The sequence below is a fragment of the Hoplias malabaricus genome, chromosome 1 (genome assembly GCF_029633855.1).
Source record: "Hoplias malabaricus isolate fHopMal1 chromosome 1, fHopMal1.hap1, whole genome shotgun sequence".
NCBI lineage: Eukaryota > Metazoa > Chordata > Actinopteri > Characiformes > Erythrinidae > Hoplias > Hoplias malabaricus.
In genome coordinates this window covers 79,331,776-79,353,150 of record NC_089800.1, presented here as the reverse complement: position 1 = coordinate 79,353,150, position 21,375 = coordinate 79,331,776, and the positions used below count along the sequence as shown (strand labels likewise).

The 21,375-nt window shown below is 44.1% G+C and overlaps 2 protein-coding genes across 12 annotated transcripts in view; both read left to right on the top strand.

Annotated features, from left to right (window-relative positions):
* dtnbb (dystrobrevin, beta b) overlaps positions 1–15,240 on the top strand; it is a 49,344-nt gene extending 34,104 nt beyond the window's left edge. For 3 of the 8 annotated variants that reach the window (XM_066674437.1, XM_066674462.1, XM_066674418.1), the window contains 9 exons: positions 2,457–2,550; positions 3,085–3,170; positions 3,899–4,012; positions 7,593–7,689; positions 7,969–7,986; positions 10,575–10,734; positions 10,878–10,967; positions 11,749–11,802; positions 12,280–15,240. In XM_066674437.1, coding sequence (XP_066530534.1) covers positions 2,457–2,550; positions 3,085–3,170; positions 3,899–4,012; positions 7,593–7,689; positions 7,969–7,986; positions 10,575–10,734; positions 10,878–10,967; positions 11,749–11,802; positions 12,280–12,329 — 763 coding nt within the window. In that variant the 3' untranslated portion in view covers positions 12,330–15,240. The remainder of the gene's footprint in view (positions 1–2,456; positions 2,551–3,084; positions 3,171–3,898; positions 4,013–7,592; positions 7,690–7,968; positions 7,987–10,574; positions 10,735–10,877; positions 10,968–11,748; positions 11,803–12,279) is intronic. The other 5 variants (XM_066674471.1, XM_066674428.1, XM_066674481.1 and 2 more) reach the window with 3 other exon arrangements.
* Positions 15,241–19,647: 4,407 nt separating this feature from the next.
* Positions 19,648–21,375, top strand: part of dnmt3ab (DNA (cytosine-5-)-methyltransferase 3 alpha b) — a 51,732-nt gene continuing 50,004 nt past the window's right edge. For all 4 annotated transcript variants that reach the window (XM_066674370.1, XM_066674360.1, XM_066674353.1 and 1 more), the window contains exon 1: positions 19,648–19,783. The gene's annotated coding sequence lies outside the window, so the exon portion shown is untranslated. The remainder of the gene's footprint in view (positions 19,784–21,375) is intronic.

The following is a 21,375-nucleotide window of genomic DNA, read 5'->3' as shown; positions in this document are numbered from 1 at the left end:
GTGTCGGATCCACTCGTACCAACACAACACACACTAACACACCACCACCTCATCAGTGTCTCTGCACTGACCGTTACAAATGGCTTGAGCCTCTGAGGGATTCCTGGCACAGGGGAGAGTTTTTAATGAACCAAACCCCAGGGAGTTTTTTGAGAGTGGAGCCCAGACAGGTCACACTGAGGGGGGGCATGGTGAAGGACACAGTGGTCCAGTTTCTTACTGCACTCAACTCACTAGAAGCAAACGTGTATAGGGATCCGAGGAGATAGATAGAGTGTTTGTTAGTCCGAGGTGGGTGGTGTGAGGCATGGCAGCCACTAGGAAACACACATGCACATTTACACACGCATGCACACACACACACGACTCCTTATTGCAGGCAGTGTAATGAGGGGGACAGCATATGCTTTGTCATCTGCTCGTGCCGTATGCTCAGGCCTTTAGCATAAGACTGCACACGTCTCTCCACCACACGAAAACAGGCTGGAACGATAGACACAATGGTGATCTAATCGCTCTTCAGCTGCTCTGGTAGTCCAGGCCCCTTCTGAAAAGATCTGTATCTTAATAGAAGAGGTTGCTGGTGAACGACTGGACAAACACATAAGCCCACTGTCCTGTGTGATGCTATGCAAGACGGCGGCAGGTGTGTCGTTGTGTTACATGGCCGTGTGTGTTTGCGTGTCCTGCGTCCATGTCTCCAAGCTGCTTGCTTGTGTGTTCTCTCAGCCCTGCTTCATTGCAAAGTATCTACTCATGTATGAGTTTATTAATTTAACACTACCTCATTACATCTCAGATATAAAGAATCAGCCAAGACATGACTGGTGTCTGAAGTTTTTGCACTCAACTACGGGGCTAATTCAGTTGACGTATAACTGTAGCTCAAGCATTTTCCTGCTGTTTCGTCATTTTTTGGTAACAGTTGCATTTATTAGGATTTTATTCATTCATTTATTTTGTTCAACAAAATATAACATAAAAATGAAGCAGGTTGAAAAATGGCGAGTGAGAGGAATTTATTGGTTGCTGCTTAAATCAGGAAAAAGCGCTGCAAAAGCATGTGATCTATTTGTTTTGTCCTTGGGAATAGTTATATTTTAGATTATTAATAAATGATGATTTCAAAGTTAGCAGCTGGGAACTTATTAAAAAAAATTAATATAATAACAGGCGGCATGGTGGCGCAGCAAGTGACACGGCTCCAGAGTCCTGGAGGTTGTGGGTTCGAGTCCCGCTCCGGGTGACTGTCTGTGAGGACAGTGGTGTGTTCTCCCTGTGTCTGCGTGGGTTTTCTCCGAGTGACTATCTGTGAGGAGTGTGGTGTGTTCTCCCTGTGTCTGCGTGGGTTTCCTCTGAGTGACTGTCTGTGAGGAGTGTGGTGTGTTCTCCTTGTGTCTGCATGGGTTTCCTCTGAGTGACTGTCTGTGAGGAGTGTGGTGTGTTCTCCCTGTGTCTGCGTGGGTTTCCTCTGGGTGACTTTCTGTGAGGAGTGTGGTGTGTTCTCCATTCTTCTCCTTAAAGGCATAGTTCAGAATTGTAATAAAAAAAAACAGATGCTTTCTCACCGTTCACTAGCTCTCCATTCTGTTTGTTTACGAAGCCCCAGTGTCTGTAAATAATTGAAAAAACACTCTGTCTCAGTCCTGTATGCTAGTTTTTCCCTCTCTATCACTGCTCATGATGGAGGCAATTGGAGGTTTATTAGACAATGGACAGAACTCCAAACACCGAAAAGCACGTACTATTACTGTTCCGTATGTGGGTAATAATGACATTTGGCTGTTTCGGATCACTTCATGTGAAAATATCTCCAAACTCGAGAAGGCTAACTTCTCATTACTTCTCAACATTACTGACAGTACAAGTTAAACTTCTGAGACGTACAAGCAATTGTTGATATTTCTATCAAACATATCGTTCCACCTTAAAACATGCAGTGCTTAGGGACATAATTGTAGACGTTCCATTTAAATGTCTCTCCACCAACGAACAATCAATTCATAAGATACGTGAACAAACGCTGCCACACAGCTGCAGGGTCTCAGGGCTCTGTGAGGAGTGTGGAGTGTTCTCTCTGTGTCTGTGTGGGTTCCCTCCCACAGTCTCAGCACACAGATTGGGGAAATTATCCAAGGGTGTGAGTGTGTGGTGCCCTGTGATGAACTTAGTGTGTTCCTGATTTTGCGCCCAGTGATTCCAGGTAGGCTTTGGACCCACTGTGACTGTAAACAGGATGAAGGGCTTACAGAACATGAATAAATGAATGAATGAATGCACACACACTTAGACACTACCACAGTGCTTCTAAGAATAACGGCAACTTTCTGCCGCTGTTAAACTTCAGACACCAAGCAATGTCTTTCTCACCAAGATATTGCTTTATGTTTAACCCAGTGCCATCCTGGCATCTCTCTCTCTCTTTCTCTCTCTCTCTCTCTCACCCTCTGTGGCAGCAGTACTCTGGAGAGTCCCAGCCGGCTGGATGAAGAGCATCGTCTCATTGCCCGCTATGCTGCCCGTCTGGCCGCTGAAGCTAGCAATTCTACAGTAAGTATCCTTTAATACACACACACACACACACACACACAATCTTGTATCTGTGAATTGTGAGGACAATACATAGCCTTCCATTCATTTTGTGGAGACGTAACATTAATTTTCCTTAAGAACTACTACCTGTAGCTTAACCCTAAGCCCAACTTTAGAACACGTCTCCTCTTTAAAATGTAATGATTTACATTGTGGGGTCCCCACAAGGAAAACAATTCCCCACAAGGTGAGTTTGTATTCCTGGTACACACACACACACACACACAAAATTCTTTTTCATATGTCACCTCTGCTCTGGAGACTCATCGCTTTCACAGCCCCAGCTGCTGTGGAGGGACTCCGAAGAAAAAACTTAGTGGCCATTTGAAAGGACACATTTATCCCTCTGCCTTTGGAGCTCCTGCGTCTGCTCTGCCTCTCCTTTGTGTGCGTGCAGGCGCTGTGTGCCTCTGTTGTGTGCAGCCTGTCACTCAGTGTGTTGATCTAATAGTGGCCTTCCTTTTCAACTCCCTTCATCATTGTGTCTTGCAGCAGTGCCCTCCCACTGACCTGAGCTTCAACTTTGATGCCAACAAGCAACAGAGGCAGCTCATCGCCGAGCTGGAGAATAAAAATAGGTATGTGTCACTTTTTATTTTTTTGTTTCTTTTCTCACAGCTGCGTGTCTGCATTCATGAGCATGCTTCTGAAATCAGACCTAGCTCATTATGTTCATTGATACTGCTTAATGACTGTGGTAATAGCCCTTTAGAAGGAGGCGTAGAGTTATCTATCACATCTATTACCAGGCGAGGTATGTTGTACAGGTCCAGGGTAAGGGGACGGTACTCTCGGGACATACACATTTCTTCACAATTTAAAGCAACACTAGGTAGTATTTTTACCCTAAAAATAACAGCTTCAAAACTTGTTTGATGCTTCACTGACCTGTAATAGAGAGAACAGAGCCTCTGTCTGTTGTTACTCCAGGCTCAGCACAGCAGAAAATGCAATGTAAATTTTGGAGGTGGGTAGGAACCCTCTCCCGCTGATTTTATTAAATGCTCTGCCACTTTAGGTGGGGCCCAAGTAACAAAATCTTACCTAGTGTTCCTTTAATGCAGGGATAAGTTTTTAAAAATTTGCATCCTGTCATTTGCTTGTGAATTTCAAGCTCATCCCCAGGTGTAGACCAACTTTGACCATATGATATGAGCCGTTAAAGTTCTTATCTGCAGCTTGAAATTTCATTGCACAGTGTTGGACTTTAAATAGAAGGCACATAACCATGTGAGGCCCTTCTGGTGGGAGGTGGGTGGGCAGCGGGTGTGTTGAACTTTCATAAATGTCCTGTTCTGACCGATAGGGAGATCCTTCAGGAGATCCAGCGGCTGCGTCTGGAGCATGAACAAGCCTCGCAACCCACACCAGAGAAAGCCCAACAGAACCCCACTCTCCTCGCAGAACTACGCCTGCTCCGGTACACACACACACACACACACACTTCTAGGAGCCTTTAATGTGCCAAGATACTTTTAAAAGCATATGTGGTCCTTCCAAAAACATTTAACAAAGCAATAAAAGCTTGCTGGATGCACCTTGATGGGTTAGGGTTTGTCTTTAGAACCCCTAAAGCAACGTTTTTTTAAATGTGGGGCGCACCCCCTAGTGGGGCGTGTGGGTATTGCAGTAGGGGCGCAAGGAATCTGAATAAATATTTGTGTATTAATGAGCCTGTCTTTATTGATGCCTTTCTAATTTGCTAATAAAACTTACTCAGTAAAAAGCACCCACTCATAATGGATTTATTAATATCCCTGAAACATAATAAAGGAACATTAGACCAGAAAAACGTAGCTAGCTTGCCTGGAACCAAAATATACCTTTATTCGCAAACTTTTATTTTGAAAATGCGCCACCGTGTTTACCGCGTTTTGGCTGCGAGTCAGAGAAGGTTTAAGGCGCCGTTCAAATATAAAGCTGCTCCACCCATAAAAGTTCACTGGCCTCCTCTTCACCGTCAGAGTCTGGTTTATAAAGTTAGTGTTTACCAGCTCTGGGCTGGAGGTCAGTAACAAGAGCACAACAGATAATAACGGCGGATAATTACAGTTATAAAAGCGGCTTGTATATAGATAACTGTTAGGATCTGAGAGTTAGTCAACGTTAATATTAACTGTGTTCAGGTCCTGAGGAAGCGCTCTAAACATGCAGCAAGTTAACGTTAGTCTCTGGCTGTGTCCCAAACCGCAACTCGTGACATTGTCGCATATTTTCGACATTTAATGCGACAATATCACGATCATAAATGTATGGGTAATGACGAAAACTTCCTCATTACAGGCGTCATTCCTCATAACATAGAAAAAGGCATAATGCGAATTACATAACATAGGTTCTTATTCCAACAAAGGCATAAAGTATTTAATAATATTTCTCCTAAGCAATGTTTATTATTGGTGTCCTACTTTAGCTTTAACTCTAACGAGAACATTTCTTTCACTTAACGTTATTTTGTCTAGTTTTCAAAAGGTTAATACTGAAAAGGACATTTCTCTAGCCGTTATTTGCTTTAATATTTTTAGCAAATAATGAATTAGTAACGTTATATTTTTCGTAAATAAAAATAAGACCGTGGTATTAACGGATGGTAATGACGCCTTAAGTAGGGTGACCAGGCGTCCTCTTTTACCCGGACATGTCCTCTTTTTTAGACTTAAAAAATGTCTTGGCGGAATTTCACAAACGTCCGGGATTTTGTTTTTCTAGAGTTTACATAGAATTTGGAGAAACGTTTCGTTCACAAACTAGTCCCTCCCTCCGCTACTCCGTTTGGTTCACTTGAAAGAGAAGGGGGCGTGGTGAAGTAGCCTAAAATCTTCTGATTGGACGGTCTGACTGTAGAGCTACCGTTATTGGTCGATAACCTTCTCTGTAAACATTTCATTGGTCAGTCTACACATCAGTAGTCGATATGGCACCGATATGGCGGTTTTTATGGTAATTGCCCATTCACATATGATCGTGATATTGTCACATAAAATGTCGAAAATATGCGACTATGTCACGAATTGCAGTCCCCTATATATCTAAGTGACTATGTCACGAATAGGTGTGAGACCGGGTTGGCACTGAATAGTATGAATTTATACATATATAGTGATACCACCCTTAGCAGTGTTTCTGTAGTGTAGTATGTAATGTTCCATAGTGTGTTTGGGACACAGCGTCTCTAACGTTAATGTTAATCAAATGATGTTCCATATCATTATACATGCAGTATTTTACTGCCTTATCTACAGGAACCAGCTTATAGCTGATATTTTGAGTATGGGGTGGGCTTTGACTCAGCAAATATAACAGTGAGAAACTGAAGCACAGTTTAATTAGTGGCCAGTTGTCAGTATTGTTTAACATTGATGTTAATGTATCTGTTGTTACAGTGTTTAGCTACTGATTTAGCGATAGAAATTGATGTTACTTAAATAAATTTGAAAATTGTCAACTTGCTTGTGTATTTATTACCATTTTTGGGGGCACGGAAATTCCCCTTCGTCTGAGGTGGGGAATGATAGAAAAAGTTCGAGAACCAGTGTCCTAAATGATCTTTTACTTAGTGTATACTCTTGTAAATTTGTGTTATCTTATGCAGATAAAACATCAAACAGTATATGTGAGAATGGGGACCGTGTCGTGATGTTTGGATTCGAGAATCTGATAAACGGACAGATCGGTGGAATATCACAGAATTGTGGAAGCGGCTCAACAACCTGTAGTCACATTGTACTCACAGTGTAGTAACACTCTTGGGCACCAGAGGGCGTGTAGGAGTCGATTGAGTCAGGCACTCAATTCAATTCAATTCACGGTGCTTTATTGACATGACAAATTAGTTACATTTGCATTGTCAAAGCCTGGGTTACAATTTTAAAAGTTTAAGAAGAACATAAATATGAAATAAGCAATAAAATATTGATACATACAGTAAATGCAGGGTGTAACATATTAGAAACTTGGAAACAGTAACATTTAACACTAGTAACAGTGGACTGGAACTGGGGGAAAAGGTAATATATCGGGTCATAGAGTGTGTGTGTGTGTGTGTGTGTTTGACAATCATGTAGACAGCGATTGGGGGCTTTTAACTGAGAGCGTATTAAACTGTGGTGTGTTTTGCAGGGGGTCATTAACCCTTTTGCCTGGGCCCTTCCCTACCCAGATTAAAACATTTTTTGAAAGCAACAGGTTGTACTTTTCTAATAAGGCTTTACACTTGATATTGGGACTTTTTTGATGACATTCAGGCAGAAGAACATTAGAGAGGTCAGTTCACTAGTTAATGGCAGTGTGTACATGGTTATAGTGCATTGTTTAAAGGATATATGATGTATATTAGGTATACATATTTATTATAAAGCATTTTTATGTAATATATAACTAATGCAAAATGATGGCACAACAGTTAGTGTTGATGATACACAGCTATAGGGTCCCCCCACTCTGGGTGACTGTCTGTGAGGAGTGTGATGTGTTCTCCCTGTGTCTGTGTGGGTTTCTTCCGGGTGACTGTCTGTGAGGAGTGTGGTGTGTTCTCCCTGTGTCTGTAGGTGTGAGTGAATGGGTATTTGTGTGTGTGTGTCTCGCTCTGTGAAGGACTGGCGCCACCTCCAGGTGTTACTTAATTTGTAGGTTATTTTTTTGTTGAATAAATTGACAATTGTCACTTTTAATACTGTTCAACAGTTATGAAAAAAATGCCATGAACGCAGGAGAATATCTGAATTTGAATTACAGTTATACATTACACAAAGCCGGTGTGAGTGTGTGAGTGAATGTCGCCCTGTGAAGGACTGGCGCCCCCTCCAGGGTGTGTTCCCACCTTGCGCCCAGTGATTCCGGGTAGGCTCCGGACCCACCGTGACCCTGAACTGGAAAATCGGTTACAGACAATGAATGAATGAATTACACAAAGTCACTTTAATGTACTAACTAATATAATGTGCATTTTTATATACGAAAAAAAGGATATATCTCAGTAAAGCGTTGTGTGTTTTCTGCAGGCACAGAAAGGACGAGCTGGAGAAGCGCATGTCAGCGCTGCAGGAGAGCAGGCGGGAGCTGATGGTGCAGTTGGAGGGTCTCATGAGGCTGCTGAAGGTACAACCAGCTCTGACTGTGTTAGCACGGCTCTTTTTTCTTTGGCTTTGAGTGAACGTGGCTTTCTTTAGCACACTCACCCTGGTCTTCTGGCTCACAGTCAGATCAGTGTTCAGCCTTTAGACTTGCTTCTCCTTTGATCGTGAATCTTCTCTTCCTTCACTCATTCTGCCCTCTCTCTCTCTTTCCCTCTCTCCCTCTCTCGCTCTCTTTTTTTCCCTCCGTCTCTCTCCTGAATCGTTTTCCTTTCACTGCTCTCTCCTACCCGCTGGCTGACAGGATGAAGAGCAGAAGGCCGTAAGTGTTCCTGTGTCCTGCCTTGAGTCTTTTACATGAGGACCACAACAAAGAGCTTAAAGAAATGCACCAGAGTCTTTCGACTTAAAGGGGAACCTCGTTTGCTCTCATTTCTGCAAATGATTTTCTCATTTAGATTGTTGTAACGTAATAAGGAACGCAGTTTATGCCAAAACCATGCCTCTCAACTGTTATAAAACAATGTCTCAGGCATTATTCATGTTATTTTTAACCACTGTGTGAAATACATTAATGTGAGCTAGCTTCTAGAGGCATGAAACTCATTGGATGTCTGGTTCCTATCACAGACATTGTGGACAATTTTGATCATTTAAAGAAATCCCCCTGAATTTTACCAATTGAATCCTACAGAAAATCTGAAATTTCACTTGAGGTCCCCTTTGATCTTCATCTGCTGCATCTGTAGATCATGAAAATGTTTTGGATCCCTTTCCCTTTGAGAATGTGAAAGGGGCTTTTATTATTGTTGCACCGCAGTGAAACAAAATCTGGACTGCATATTAAACCCAGCTATGGCGCACACACATACACACACACACACACACACACGCACACACCAGTGCCCAGGGAGCAGCTGCAGCTTAAACGCTTTGCTCAAGTACAATGTAGATGTGAATGTTGAAGGAGGTGAAAGCACTGACCCTAAACCCCCCCTCCCCCACCCCCCATTTTTCAGGCTTATCCAGGGGGTCGTATCAGCGTCCTTCAGGTCCCAAACCCGCTTCTCCACCTCGCTGTATATAACATTAGCTTGAAATGCTGTGTCGACCATATGCTACAGATGCAGTAGAGAGAGATTCAGTTGAAAAACGCTGGAGAAGTGTAATTTAACATGCTTAAAATGTAAAGAGAACCCACTTGCCCGACATTTCACAGAATTAATAGATAATAGGAAACAAACGTTGAAGAAAATAACCCATTACAGTGGCCTACTTTCACTCGCAGCTCTGCTGTAGTGCACAGAGATAGCAATCTGATGCAAATCTCTCGCTAGTGCACGAGCAATAGTTTTGCATGTTCTAACTAACAAGTCCTCATTGAACTAAGTGGACCCCGCTGCGTTAAAGCCTCGTTTGTCGATATTTAACAGCTGAAACTGTGCATGAGAGACTAATATCAAATAATACAGTAGGGCTGCATGAAATAGACAGGATAGAGGCATGTGTGACTCTTTCTTATCTGCTTTGTACACCTGAAAATGCTCTCATTGCATTAAATTACAGGTCTGTAAAAGTTGTGATTTATTCACTGAGGATGGTAGCTTTGTAGGAAGTTCTTTGGTAAATGCTAATGCTGCCATAACGGTTAGGGAACAACAGTGAGGCAGGGGAACAGGCAGTGCGTGCTTTCAGAGCAGAGGTAGAAAGTTATTCCAACATGGAAATCCAAGAGGTAAACACAGTTGAGTCAGTGGGAGTTTTCCGAAACATACTTCACTTTGAAAACAAAGCCGTTTCTATTGTGTGTAGCGAGAAGCGCAGCTCAGAGCCTCGCTTTTTCTTAATCTTCTTTGACTATAAATATAGCAGGACTCCCTGTCACTGCAGCGCCACATAGGAAGCAGGAAGGTACTGAACTCTACCACAATGACCCGCTAATGGTAAAGGAAACAGGCTTTTAGAGGCCATTATGAATAAAGTGGAGCGCTCCCTATGGCGTACGCCTTTAGAGTCAGGCCCACAATCGCTAGCTTCTCCCGGCTAGCTCCCCAAGCTTTGTTCCCTGGCTGGGCGGAGGGACACGTCTCCCTGCCAAATATCAGAGACCTGCTCGCCTTTCATGTGAGCTAACCACCTCGCTTCTAATGTGACTGCAGTCTGGCCAGCCATCTGTTGCCTGGCACCACGCCACGGCCCCTGGGCCCTGCACCGATCCGCGGGACACAGTGCCCCTTTTCTTCAGTCCCTCACCGCCCCCCCCTCCTCGCTCGCTCCTCTAATGGCACACACATGGCTCTCTGTTAGCGCCGGGGCCAAATAAGGTGCACGAAGAACGTACACCATCAGGACAAGCCTGAGATTTAATGCTGATGGTGTGTCTGTAGGTGTTTTAGCACTGATAGCATTGTCTGTGCAGTGGCTAGAAGTGGAAGGATGTGGGTGGACATTCATGTTTCAGAATCAGGGCTGAGTCCTGCTGCTTTGCCAGCAGTTTAAAGAGGTCATGTTATGAAAAACATCAAGTGCAGAGACTTTAGAATTGCCCCGCCCCCTTGCCTGAGTTTGTCCAATCACAGCGCTGGACCCGCGTTTATGTGAGAGCACAAAGATGAGGTTAAACGCAGCAAAACAGACAAATCAAGCGCGGAGAAAATGAGAGCGAAGCAAAAACGGCTAAAAAACAGAGCTTCTGCTCCTCACTGCTGTGCACTCGGGGTCGAGGTGAACAGCGAGCGGCTCATTATCGTTTAAAGGAACATGTGCTGAAACAGGGCTTTCTGAGCAGGGCGGTTTAGACAGGGGGAGAATGCTGTGATTGAAATGAATTACACAGTAAATACCATTAGTGGTTTAAATAAATGCTGTTATGGTTTTAAGGTTTTTAACTGAGTTCTTTCTCTGCCACAGGCACAGACAGGGGGCTCTCCCCACTCTTCCCCCAGCCACAGTGCCAGCTGCACCATGCCCATGCCCATCCGCTCCACCTCCGCCGGCTCCACACCCACACACACACCGCAAGACTGCCTGGCTGGAGTTGGTGATGACGTGTTGGATGCTTTCTCTCAGGGTGAGAGAGCCATGATAACACACACACACACACACACACACATATTTTTTTACAGTGAATTTAAGTTGCACAGTACTGGACACATTTGTATTATTTGCACCTTTGTGAACAAAAACGTTCCTGTGGACTTTCCTGTTTCTCAGGTGTACCTAGAAATCTCCGGAATGATCTTTTGGTGGCTGCCGACTCAATCACGAATACCATGTCATCACTGGTAAAAGAGCTCCACTCAGGTACTGCACTGGCTTTATAAAAATCAGATGTGTGTTTACAAGAAAGTAGTAGTTGTTTACGAACCTGGTTGCTCAGTAGGAGGAGCATCGGTTCCCAATGTTGAGCAAACTATCGATTCCTCCGAATCCGAATTGATTATTGAGTCTTGGGATTGTGGGTGTAAGGCGCTGCTCTCTTAAGAGTATGACCACTCTGTTTTCCTGTGTGAACCAACATAGTTTCAGGAGTTCCTCAGAGTCTGGGGGACTGGGTCTGTGGTAGCGCATGCAGACCCCCTCACACATTTTTTAAATAATGCTAGAGTTACTAGAGAATTCCTGAATTTGAAGAACTTGAATTTGAATTCCTGACTTTAAAGAAAAACAGATGTGGGGAGTTTATTTTAAACTTCATAAAGGCGCTTCCCACTCATGCATTTCTCTAAAGAACCATCAACTGAATAGTTCTTTAGGGAACCACATGTGTTTTGTTCTATGGCAGTGTGTAAACAGCTATTTTTGTCTCGCTCAAAGACAGTTATATGTTGATGTAACAGACTGGGAATTGGTGGAGGAACGGTTCCCCGTCATTTTTACTTATGGTTTAGAGAGGAATTCTTAATATTTACAGTATAGAACAGCATGGGATGGTTTAATGTGTGAGAAGGGCACTGAATATGTGGCATACTGATCCAAACAAATGCCCAAATGAACTGACAGGTTGTGTCATGTTTGTACGAATTATGTCAACGTTTAAATCGCGTAACTTCTGCACTGCTTTTCTCAATGCGTTCATCTACAGTCGATGACGGCCTGGAAGACGAGGAGGTGAACATGCGCAACGGAAGGGACAAAGGTGAGTCATCCTCCTCCTCCTCCTCCTCCTCCACAATGACATCTTTAATTCCTGTGTCTTTAGTTGAACACCAACTTCCTCTGTGAGTCATTTATCATTCAGCTGTAAAAACAGTCATTGAAGAGATGCCAGAGCAAGGCACCTTTAATCCACATCTGTAAAACAGAAAAGCTCATCTCTTTCTTCCTCCACACAACAAACAACAAAGGCTCTAGGACTAGACGAGGTGTTAGTGCAAGAAGAAGCAATCCAGCTTCTACGTCACTCAGTTCTAAAGAGACTTCCTCATGCACCAGCTTCGAGTCTGTGTAAAGATGTAGGGATAAATATAACTAGTAACTCATAACAGAACACAGCACTACACAGTAGTACTCCCTTCACATCCCACAGCAGCCGAACGGAGCAGTGCCTGAGTCTGGAATGTGTCTTTATCAAGGAGTGCTCCCAACCCCTAACCTTGGCCTGTGTTTTGTCCAGTGTCATCGCAGAGGCATTATGGGAACAGGCACTCCACTCCCTCGTTCTAGACGTCTGGATGTGACTGGCGAGAACCAGCAGCGAGCGTTTTTCCCGGCATTAGCACGTAGAGTAATGCATGCTCTTCCCAACCGGGTTTCACTATGTGAAACGAACACTTCATCACATTTTGCAGAGAGCAAGCTGTATCTACTAAGGAGAATATAAATATATAAATATATATAGCTCTATATATATATATGTCTTCTCTGTATAAACCCGTTGTAATTATGTACCAATCTCATTCATGACCGCGAAGGCTTGTCTGTGCTTCGTCACACTGAACTTTACTGATTACAGTCTCAAACACGAGTGGCACTGTGCATAGTCAGTGGAAGCGTCTGACCGATCTCAGCTGCAGCTATCTCCCGTTTGTGTCCTCCTCCTCCTCTGGATGAAGATTTTGTATGATTAGTGATACTTCTTGTGTTGTTTGAGTTTTCTGCATGCATTTTAAAATCAGAGGAGCCTTGTCTTTAACCTGCATGTGGCATTTATTTTGACCGAGGTGGGCTACTCCTCATCCGGTCACGTTCTTCAGAACTGCTGCTACCACACTCAACCCGTGATAATGCGCCAGATCAGGGCTTTCCTTCAGAGCCTATAGGTGTTTGTCAGGGATTTCTATGATGATGCTAAGTTAAGCCAGTCGTTGTTATGTGTGTGTGATCTGACTCCACTGTTATTTTGTACACCAGCTTTCCAGTTAAGTCTTGTCAAATTCCAGCCGCGTGGAGCTATGAAGGAGGGTCTGTTAAAGGGAATTCCATTCCGGTTTCCAGTTTTTCAAAAGCTCTGCCTAATTCATTTGTGGACATATGCACAAAGAAATTCGGTGTTTTGATTTTAAACGGGTCGTTAGACAGAAACTCACAGACTCAGTGGTGGTGATAGGAACCAGGGGACTTCAGATAGAGATACTGGACATTGTATTTACTGAATCTGAAATTCCAAACCAAAATATGTGCATTCTGAGGGTTAAGCACTATTTTAATCGTACAATAGAAGTAAATATTTAAAAAATAATTGTATGTTTATGTTATGTACCATATACTTTAGGCTTCAGGGAGAACCTGATGTGGCTTTTCGAGTCATGAAATATCTTCTGGACGTCTGGTTCTTATCACCACATCCGCGAATAACTCTGACCTGTCTCCGTAGATCCAAACTCTGAATGACTTTTATGATGCTGGGGTTTTGAAAACCGCCCTTCAAGCGCGAATAAAGGCTTAACTTTGGGAATCCTCTCCATATCTATGTCATGTTAAGATAAGTGTGGACACCCTCTGTAAAAGCTTCTTTAGAAGCATGTTTAAGTTAACAGTAGTGTCTCTAAATAAGTGAAACCGGTGCTCAGGGACTATGGAAGGAGCTGGAACGTAGTAGCAGAGCCTGTGAACAAATCGGCCGAACAAGGGTCGCAGGTCAAAGATTAGCACAGGACATAAAAAAAAAAACGTCTTGGCAGCTCCTGATTGGCCGAGGGTGGTGGTGAAACGAGGGGTGCTGCAGGAGCTTGCTGTGTTAGACTGCGTAGAGAAACAGAACTGGAAACTGAGATGCTCAGCAGGAAGGGATCGTACCTACATATCTGTTAAATACATCAGCTGAGAAAGTGTTAGTTCCAAACCAGAGCTTTACAGTCATGAACAGCAGGAGCATACTGTACTTGAATCAGATTCAGGTTCATCCAAACCCTCTGATGTATATAATTGTGTTCTGTTTGGTTGCAGATCAAGATGAATATTATTTAGAGTTATGACTGATAATGAATGTGAAGATTAGATTCAATCCTTAGAAGGATGTCGATTAGAAATTCGGTGATTTTAGGTGTAGGATATTAATTATGAATTATTTAAGAGACCACTTGTGGGGGAGATTATAGATGGGCAATAGGCAATGATCCATTTTTACACAAAGGCACTCTTTACGCTCTTTAGTCTATGGATGGATGAGTTCTCATAAAAACGATGTGTTCATTTAATATTTTACACGGTGTAAACTAATGTCTTCTTGGTGAAGGTGGGTGGGTTTCGTTCTGTTCTGTTTTTGATCATATTCGGTGTATGGCTTACAGACAGGAAGCTGACCATTTAGGTAGCAGCTTCACATCGTTGTGAACACACAGCGGTGACAGAGTCTTGAAACAAGCAGGTAATTTGAAGAATAAGTAATTTACTTTAATCATTTAACCATTACTGTGCTGATATCAAGTTAGGGATCCAACAGAACCGTGCCCTAGAGGTGGATATGAATGACCATGTTCTAACATTTGCTACAAATATGAATGCAATCTTATGATGTAGGTGTGCCTAGATGTACTGTATAAGTGCTCTATAAATAAATAAAAAACGCTCCGCACATGTGCAAGTCAGCGCTTAGATAGGAGTTTTAGTATGTGACTTTGTAGGAATGCGATTATTTATCTGTGTTCATTGGAAATCTTCTTGTTCTGCCTTTTCAATTCGTGCCAAACCGTTTGCCAACCTTTAGCGTGTCTCTGCGTCTCCGTTCTGTGTGTTTGTGTTTTCCCACAGTCAATTGATTATGAATTTACTGAAGTAGTCCACAGAGAGTGTTACCAGTAACTGAGTGCTATTAAGAGGCTGACACTTGTTCGCATAATTAACCCCGAGGTCAGTGATGTACCACCTCTGTTAGTGTGTCACAGCCTCGGGAACTGGACGTTTGGTGGACGAACCAATACTTTAACCACGCTGTTGTGTTTCTTTCAATGTTTCTCATTGTAATTATACAATTTGTTTTTGCAAGACTTGAAATGATGCTTGTTTATTCATGAGGTTTTAGGGCTTTGCTGCTGTATTAACTGTTTAATGCAATGTTTGACATATTTTCAAAATCATAAATTTGTGTCCCGCCGATGTATGTCTTTTTTGTAAATGATTAAAGGTGAGATATATTAAAAGCACAATGTGTGTGTGTGTTTTCTTTGTTTGTTTTCACCTGTGGACAATTACACACAATTACCCAGTCACTCCCACACTCACACCTGTGGACGATTTCACACACTCACCCTGTCACTCACACCTGTGGACGATTTCACTCTCACCCTGTCACTCACACCTGTGGACGATTTCACACACTCACCCAGTCACTCACACCTGTGGACGATTTCACACTCTCACCCTGTCACTCACACCTGTGGACGATTTCACACACTCACCCAGTCACTCACACCTGTGGACGATTTCACACACTCACCCAGTCACTCACACCTGTGGACGATTTCACACACTCACCCTGTCACTCACACCTGTGGACAATTTCACACACTCACCCTGTCACTCACACCTGTGGACAATTTCACACAATCACCCAGTCACTCACACCTGTGGACAATTTCACACACTCACCCTGTCACTCACACCTGTGGACGATTTCACTCTCACCCTGTCACTCACACCTGTGGACGATTTCACACACTCACCCAGTCACTCACACCTGTGGACGATTTCACACTCTCACCCTGTCACTCACACCTGTGGACAATTTCACACACTCACCCTGTCACTCACACCTGTGGACGATTTCACACACTCTCCCTGTCACTCACACCTGTGGACAATTTCACACACTCTCCCTGTCACTCACACCTGTGGACGATTTCACACACTCACCCTGTCACTCACACCTGTGGACAATTTCACACAATCACCCAGTCACTCACACACTCACCCAGTCACTCACACCTGTGGACAATTTCACACACTCACCCTGTCACTCACACCTGTGGACGATTTCACTCTCACCCTGTCACTCACACCTGTGGACGATTTCACACACTCACCCAGTCACTCACACCTGTGGACGATTTCACACTCTCACCCTGTCACTCACACCTGTGGACGATTTCACACACTCACCCAGTCACTCACACCTGTGGACGATTTCACACACTCACCCAGTCACTCACACCTGTGGACGATTTCACACACTCACCCGGTCACTCACACCTGTGGACGATTTCACACACTCACCCTGTCACTCACACCTGTGGACAATTTCACACACTCACCCTGTCACTCACACCTGTGGACAATTTCACACACTCTCCCTGTCACTCACACCTGTGGACAATTTCACACAATCACCCAGTCACTCACACACTCACCCAGTCACTCACACACTCACACCTGTGGACAATTTCACACAATCACCCAGTCACTCACACACTCACCCAGTCACTCACACCTGTGGACGATTTCACACACTCACACCTGTGGACGATTTCACACACTCACCCAGTCACTCGCACATGTGGACGATTTCACACACTCACCCAGTCACTCACACACTTACACCTGTGGATGATTTCACACTGCCAGTCCAGCTACCAACCTGTGTATTAGCGCAGTGCTCCTCGTGCTAATGATTCCAGGTAGGTTTGGGATCCACCACGACCTCCATGAGGATCAAGTGGCTGCAGTAGCATTTAAATGAATGGATGCATAAATGGATATTTTTTAAGAACATTGCTCTTCATGCAGCAGACTGGGTTTAACTCCCAACACGGGCAACACACACCACAAACACAGGGGTGATGGGCAAGAGCTGCTAATGCTGCACCTCCATGTGGAAGATGATGCAAACTGTTAGCTGAGGTCATCTAAGGCTTCCCTTCAGTAGAAGACTCAGGGCCATCAAAACCAGGACAAACCTTCACAAGAGAGGATGAGAAGTAGGTGAAGAGAGAGAGAGAGGATGAGAAGTAGGTGAAGAGAGGATGAGAAATAGGTGAAGATAGGATGAGAAGTAGGTGAAGAGAGAGGATGAGAAGTAGGTGAAGAGAGAAAAAGAAGAGAGATAGAGAATGAGAAGTAGGTTAGAGAGAGAAAGAGGATGAAAGAAAGATAGAGAGGAACATCAGAAAGAGGAGCTGGTGAGTGAATCCTTCTTCACGTGTCCGGGCCTGTCTCAGTCAGTCTGCGGTCTGTTGTGTCACACTGCCGGCTGGGCAGCCGCTTCCAGTTCACTGAACCACATCAGACCACCAGCTTTACCTGCTACAAACCTCTCTATCTCTCTCTTTGCCCATTGCTTTCCTCCCTTCCTCTGTTCTCTGTATTTTCCTGCTTCCTCTCCCATGTTCCCTCTCTCACACACATTTTGAAGGAAAATGTAGGTAAGACTCTAACTGGGTAAAACTCTCTAAATGAAGGTTGCATTTTGACATAACATCCGAAAAATCCAGCCTAGAGTTTGGAGCTTAATGTGTCCTGGTGGAGGGGTACATGCATGTGCAGGGTGCCATGAGGCCAAATAGTCCCCTGGTTCCTATCACCACCATTTTAAAGAAATAATTCATGTTTCTCTGCAGATAATGACTTTGTTTAATAAACCCACCCTTTATCTGTAGAGAAACGTACAAAGATCAGTGGAATTCCACTTTAACTGCCCTCAGGTTTTTGCTGATGTGAAATCAGAGTCGAATAGCCCTGACGTGTGCTGTCTTTTTGCTGTGTCCAGTAGGGGTTATTTCTGAGGCCTGATGAGGCTGTTCGCTCTGTAACATCAGTGTGTTTTAGGTCACTTTCAATGCTCCTTTATCGTCAAACGAGTGGCCGCTAGATCTTATAATCTATATTTTATTACACATTAACGTATGCTACAATTCAGAATGTGCAAGAATTCTGTGCAAACCTACGTCTTCAGGAGTTGTTTGATGCTCTCCATAAACACACGGTTAAATGCAGAGCTCAGATTTTGGTGTAGTGCTGTTCAAAGACTACAAAAGCTGGATTTGTCTTAGCTCTTAGTTGCACCACCTTTAAACAATTCAATTATTTTCAACTATTTTTTCTTTTTGAGTTTGAGAAACTGTAATATATTGATTTAACTGAGTCCTGTTTGTGATTTTACGTAAAAATAGCTGAAATGTTATGAGTTTATGCAGCATGTCGTCTGCAGACGTAGGTGTAGTACGGTGCAGTAATTTTCAACCAAGTTGGAAGATGGTTCACTGCTGTTAGTGAATGTGGACAGGTTCACGTGTTTATCTCAGTGCGAGGGGCAGGAAAATTCACTGTCACATAGCTCCAGGGTTCTGGGGTCGTGGGTTCGAGACCTGCGTTGGGTTCCTGCCCTGAGGAGTTTGGTGTGTTCCCCCACAGTGCAGAAACACACGTTGGTAGGTGGACTGACCGTGCAGGAGTGTCTGTAGGTGTGAGTGTGTGTTGCCCTGAGATGGGCTGGCGCCTTGGTTACAGACAATGACTGAATTTATGGTCAAATTTGTTAACAGAACGTAATAGTACTGAACACCAGAAAAACCTATTTTTGAGTTGTATTAAGCGTTAAATGAAGTTGTAGACACTTAAAGTAAATGCCTATGCATACTTCTGACATTTGAGTTTATGAACTTAAATATTTGAAGGCAACCGATTGCCTTAACTTTTCTGAGTTCTGCACTTATTCAGGTTTACGGTGTTGTGTGGCGTGTGTGAGTGAATAAGCAGTGATGCCCCATGGCTGAGCATTTCCAAACTCGGTCTCCAAAACACAGATTCAGAGAGACAGGATTTCATACATCACACACCAAAAGAAACAATCCTGACAACTCTCAGGGTGGGGCTTTCCAGCTGCAGGGGATCTGGGTGGAAACAGAGGCTAGCGCTAAAGGTTTGGAGCAACAGCAAAGCCATTTTTATGGCATTAGTGGGCTTTTTTCTTGGAAATAACTAAACATTTATAAGTTTTAAGGGGTTCATTGATGACTGGGTGAACACACACACACACACACAGTCCCTTAAAGCACTCCAAAGCACTCTACCCAAGAACTTTCTAGATCTCCCAAGTCTCTCATAACTTTAGGGGAGGAGGATGCCCATCATTGGCTGCTCCATTAGCTCCGCCTCCCTCAACTCCCATGGAGACAGCACATGAAGAATGTGTAATACCCATAAGGGGACTATATAAACACAACTAAATACACAGACATGTTTGGGAAAAAAATTAATAATTATTTTTGGAGTATTTTAAAAACATCACAAAAAACCTGAAAAGCATCATGGTTCTTCATGAATAAAAGTAGAGTTAGCTGGTCAGTAAACAAGTTAGTTTTACGTTAGATATTGTGTGCTTGCACTGTGTGTGTTTCCTGTGGTGCTGGTGGGCTTTAGGACCCTCTGTGTATCACTGTGTGCTGAGTTGGTTCGTTGGTACGGGACTCATTACAGAGCCCGTGTGTGTGAATGTACGACTATTGTGTGCGTGTCTGTGTAAGGGCTGTGATGTGGCGGGCTTTAGGACCCTCAGAGCCTCGGTGTCTCGGCTGCTCGTGGCGCTGCTCCTGCTCTCTGCAGTGGGAGCAGAGGGAGAGACGAGCAGCTGGAGGAGCGCTGGCCGGCTCGGGAGGAGGAGGACGGGGAGAGAAGAAGAAGGAGGATCCGGGAGTCGGAGAGAAGAGAAATAAAACGGGGTCGGGCCTGGGACAGAGGCAAAACGGGTAAATAACACAGCGATACACTTTTCTAAACGCCCGCGCATTGCCCACCTCCTCATCCGCGGGCGGTCTCGCGCTCCAGGCGGCTCTCTGCTCGTGGAGAGTCGCGGGTCTGGAGCCGAGAGGGCGGCTGGCTGGTCTTTCCGCGCTTTTGTGCAGAGGTGAGCGCCAGACGCTCATGAGCCTATGTGCTCTTGAGCGTGATGTCCGCCCCTCGGACTGAGGCTGGACGGCACCGTGGCCTGCTGGGACTCTCTGTTGTGTGCTTTAACGGCGAGGTTTTCGGTATTTACCCCGCTTTAGGCGCTTTTATTTTTTTTGCTATGGCAGGAGCCCAGGTGACCGAGCTGCTGCAGACACGGTGCCATTGCTGAAGACAAAACGCCTCCAGCGCATCGAGAGAGCCAAATACCGTGGTTTTGGGCCACGTCTGGACCCCCCTGTGGGCTACGGATAGAGGATTGTGACATATTGTCCCCTCTCATTATATATGAGGCCTTTTCTGTGCGTATTTACTGACCTCTACGTCTAATGGGATGAGTGGGTAGTCCAGGTCTCCAGGTTGTAGCAGGGAATAAATGCCACTGAAAGCTGACACTGAAATTACATGCTGTACAACCTCCCCACCCCCCACCCCCCTTAAATTCTGGAAGAGACAGGGACGTATAGGAAATAGCAGAACCTGTCTGGAATTCAGATGTCATTCCTGAGGAGGGTGTTAGGGATCCCCTGCCATTTCAGCTCTGGTGCAGACAGAGAGTGGGCTACAGCTGTGGGCAACGTCCCCCTGGTGATGAAGTCAAAAATGCATGGACTGTGGAAAGTGGACATCCTCTTGGCTTCATATGCACAAGTCCAGGTTTAGACGCTGAGTGTGGGAACTTGTGAATGGTCTCTTCTGATTTATAGCATATGTTCAGTGAACGAGCAGTTATTCGGGGCACGCAGAGAACATGGTTTAGATTTCGGAGCACTTCTCAGTTCTGGAAATGCATGGCTTTGTATGATTGGATTCAAAGTGCATGAGAGCAAGATTAGGCAAATGAGATTAGGTCAGTAGGACGAGCTATATTTGGAACTACTCCTATATTTTTGCTGGCACTACTCATCCCGCAGGCACACGGAGGAGCTTTGAAAGTCGTCTCTTAGTTCACCGTAGGACTGGACAATAATGGAGTTTCAATATATATCACAATATAAAATGTCGTAATAACAATGATAGGACGTTTAAACACATTTTCAATATCTCAGTAAGCGTTATTTACAGCGTCTGGTCGACGGTCATTACAGGGCGCTATTGTCTGTTCACTCAAATTTAAAGTTAGTTTAAAAATATTAAAATGGACAAAGCCAAGAGGTTTATGTTTGATGGTGATGTCATGTTTGTTTGTGGTTTTTATATTGTTAATATCAATATCGTAATTATATATATGTATTAGTGATGCACGATATATCGGCAGCCAATATATTATTTACCAATATGTCGATTTTATTTAGTTATTGTTATCGGCCCAATATTGGAAGTAAACACACACACACAGCAGGTTAAACAACAGAAAGATACACTCAACCACCACAGTGCAGGAGCCCTTCTC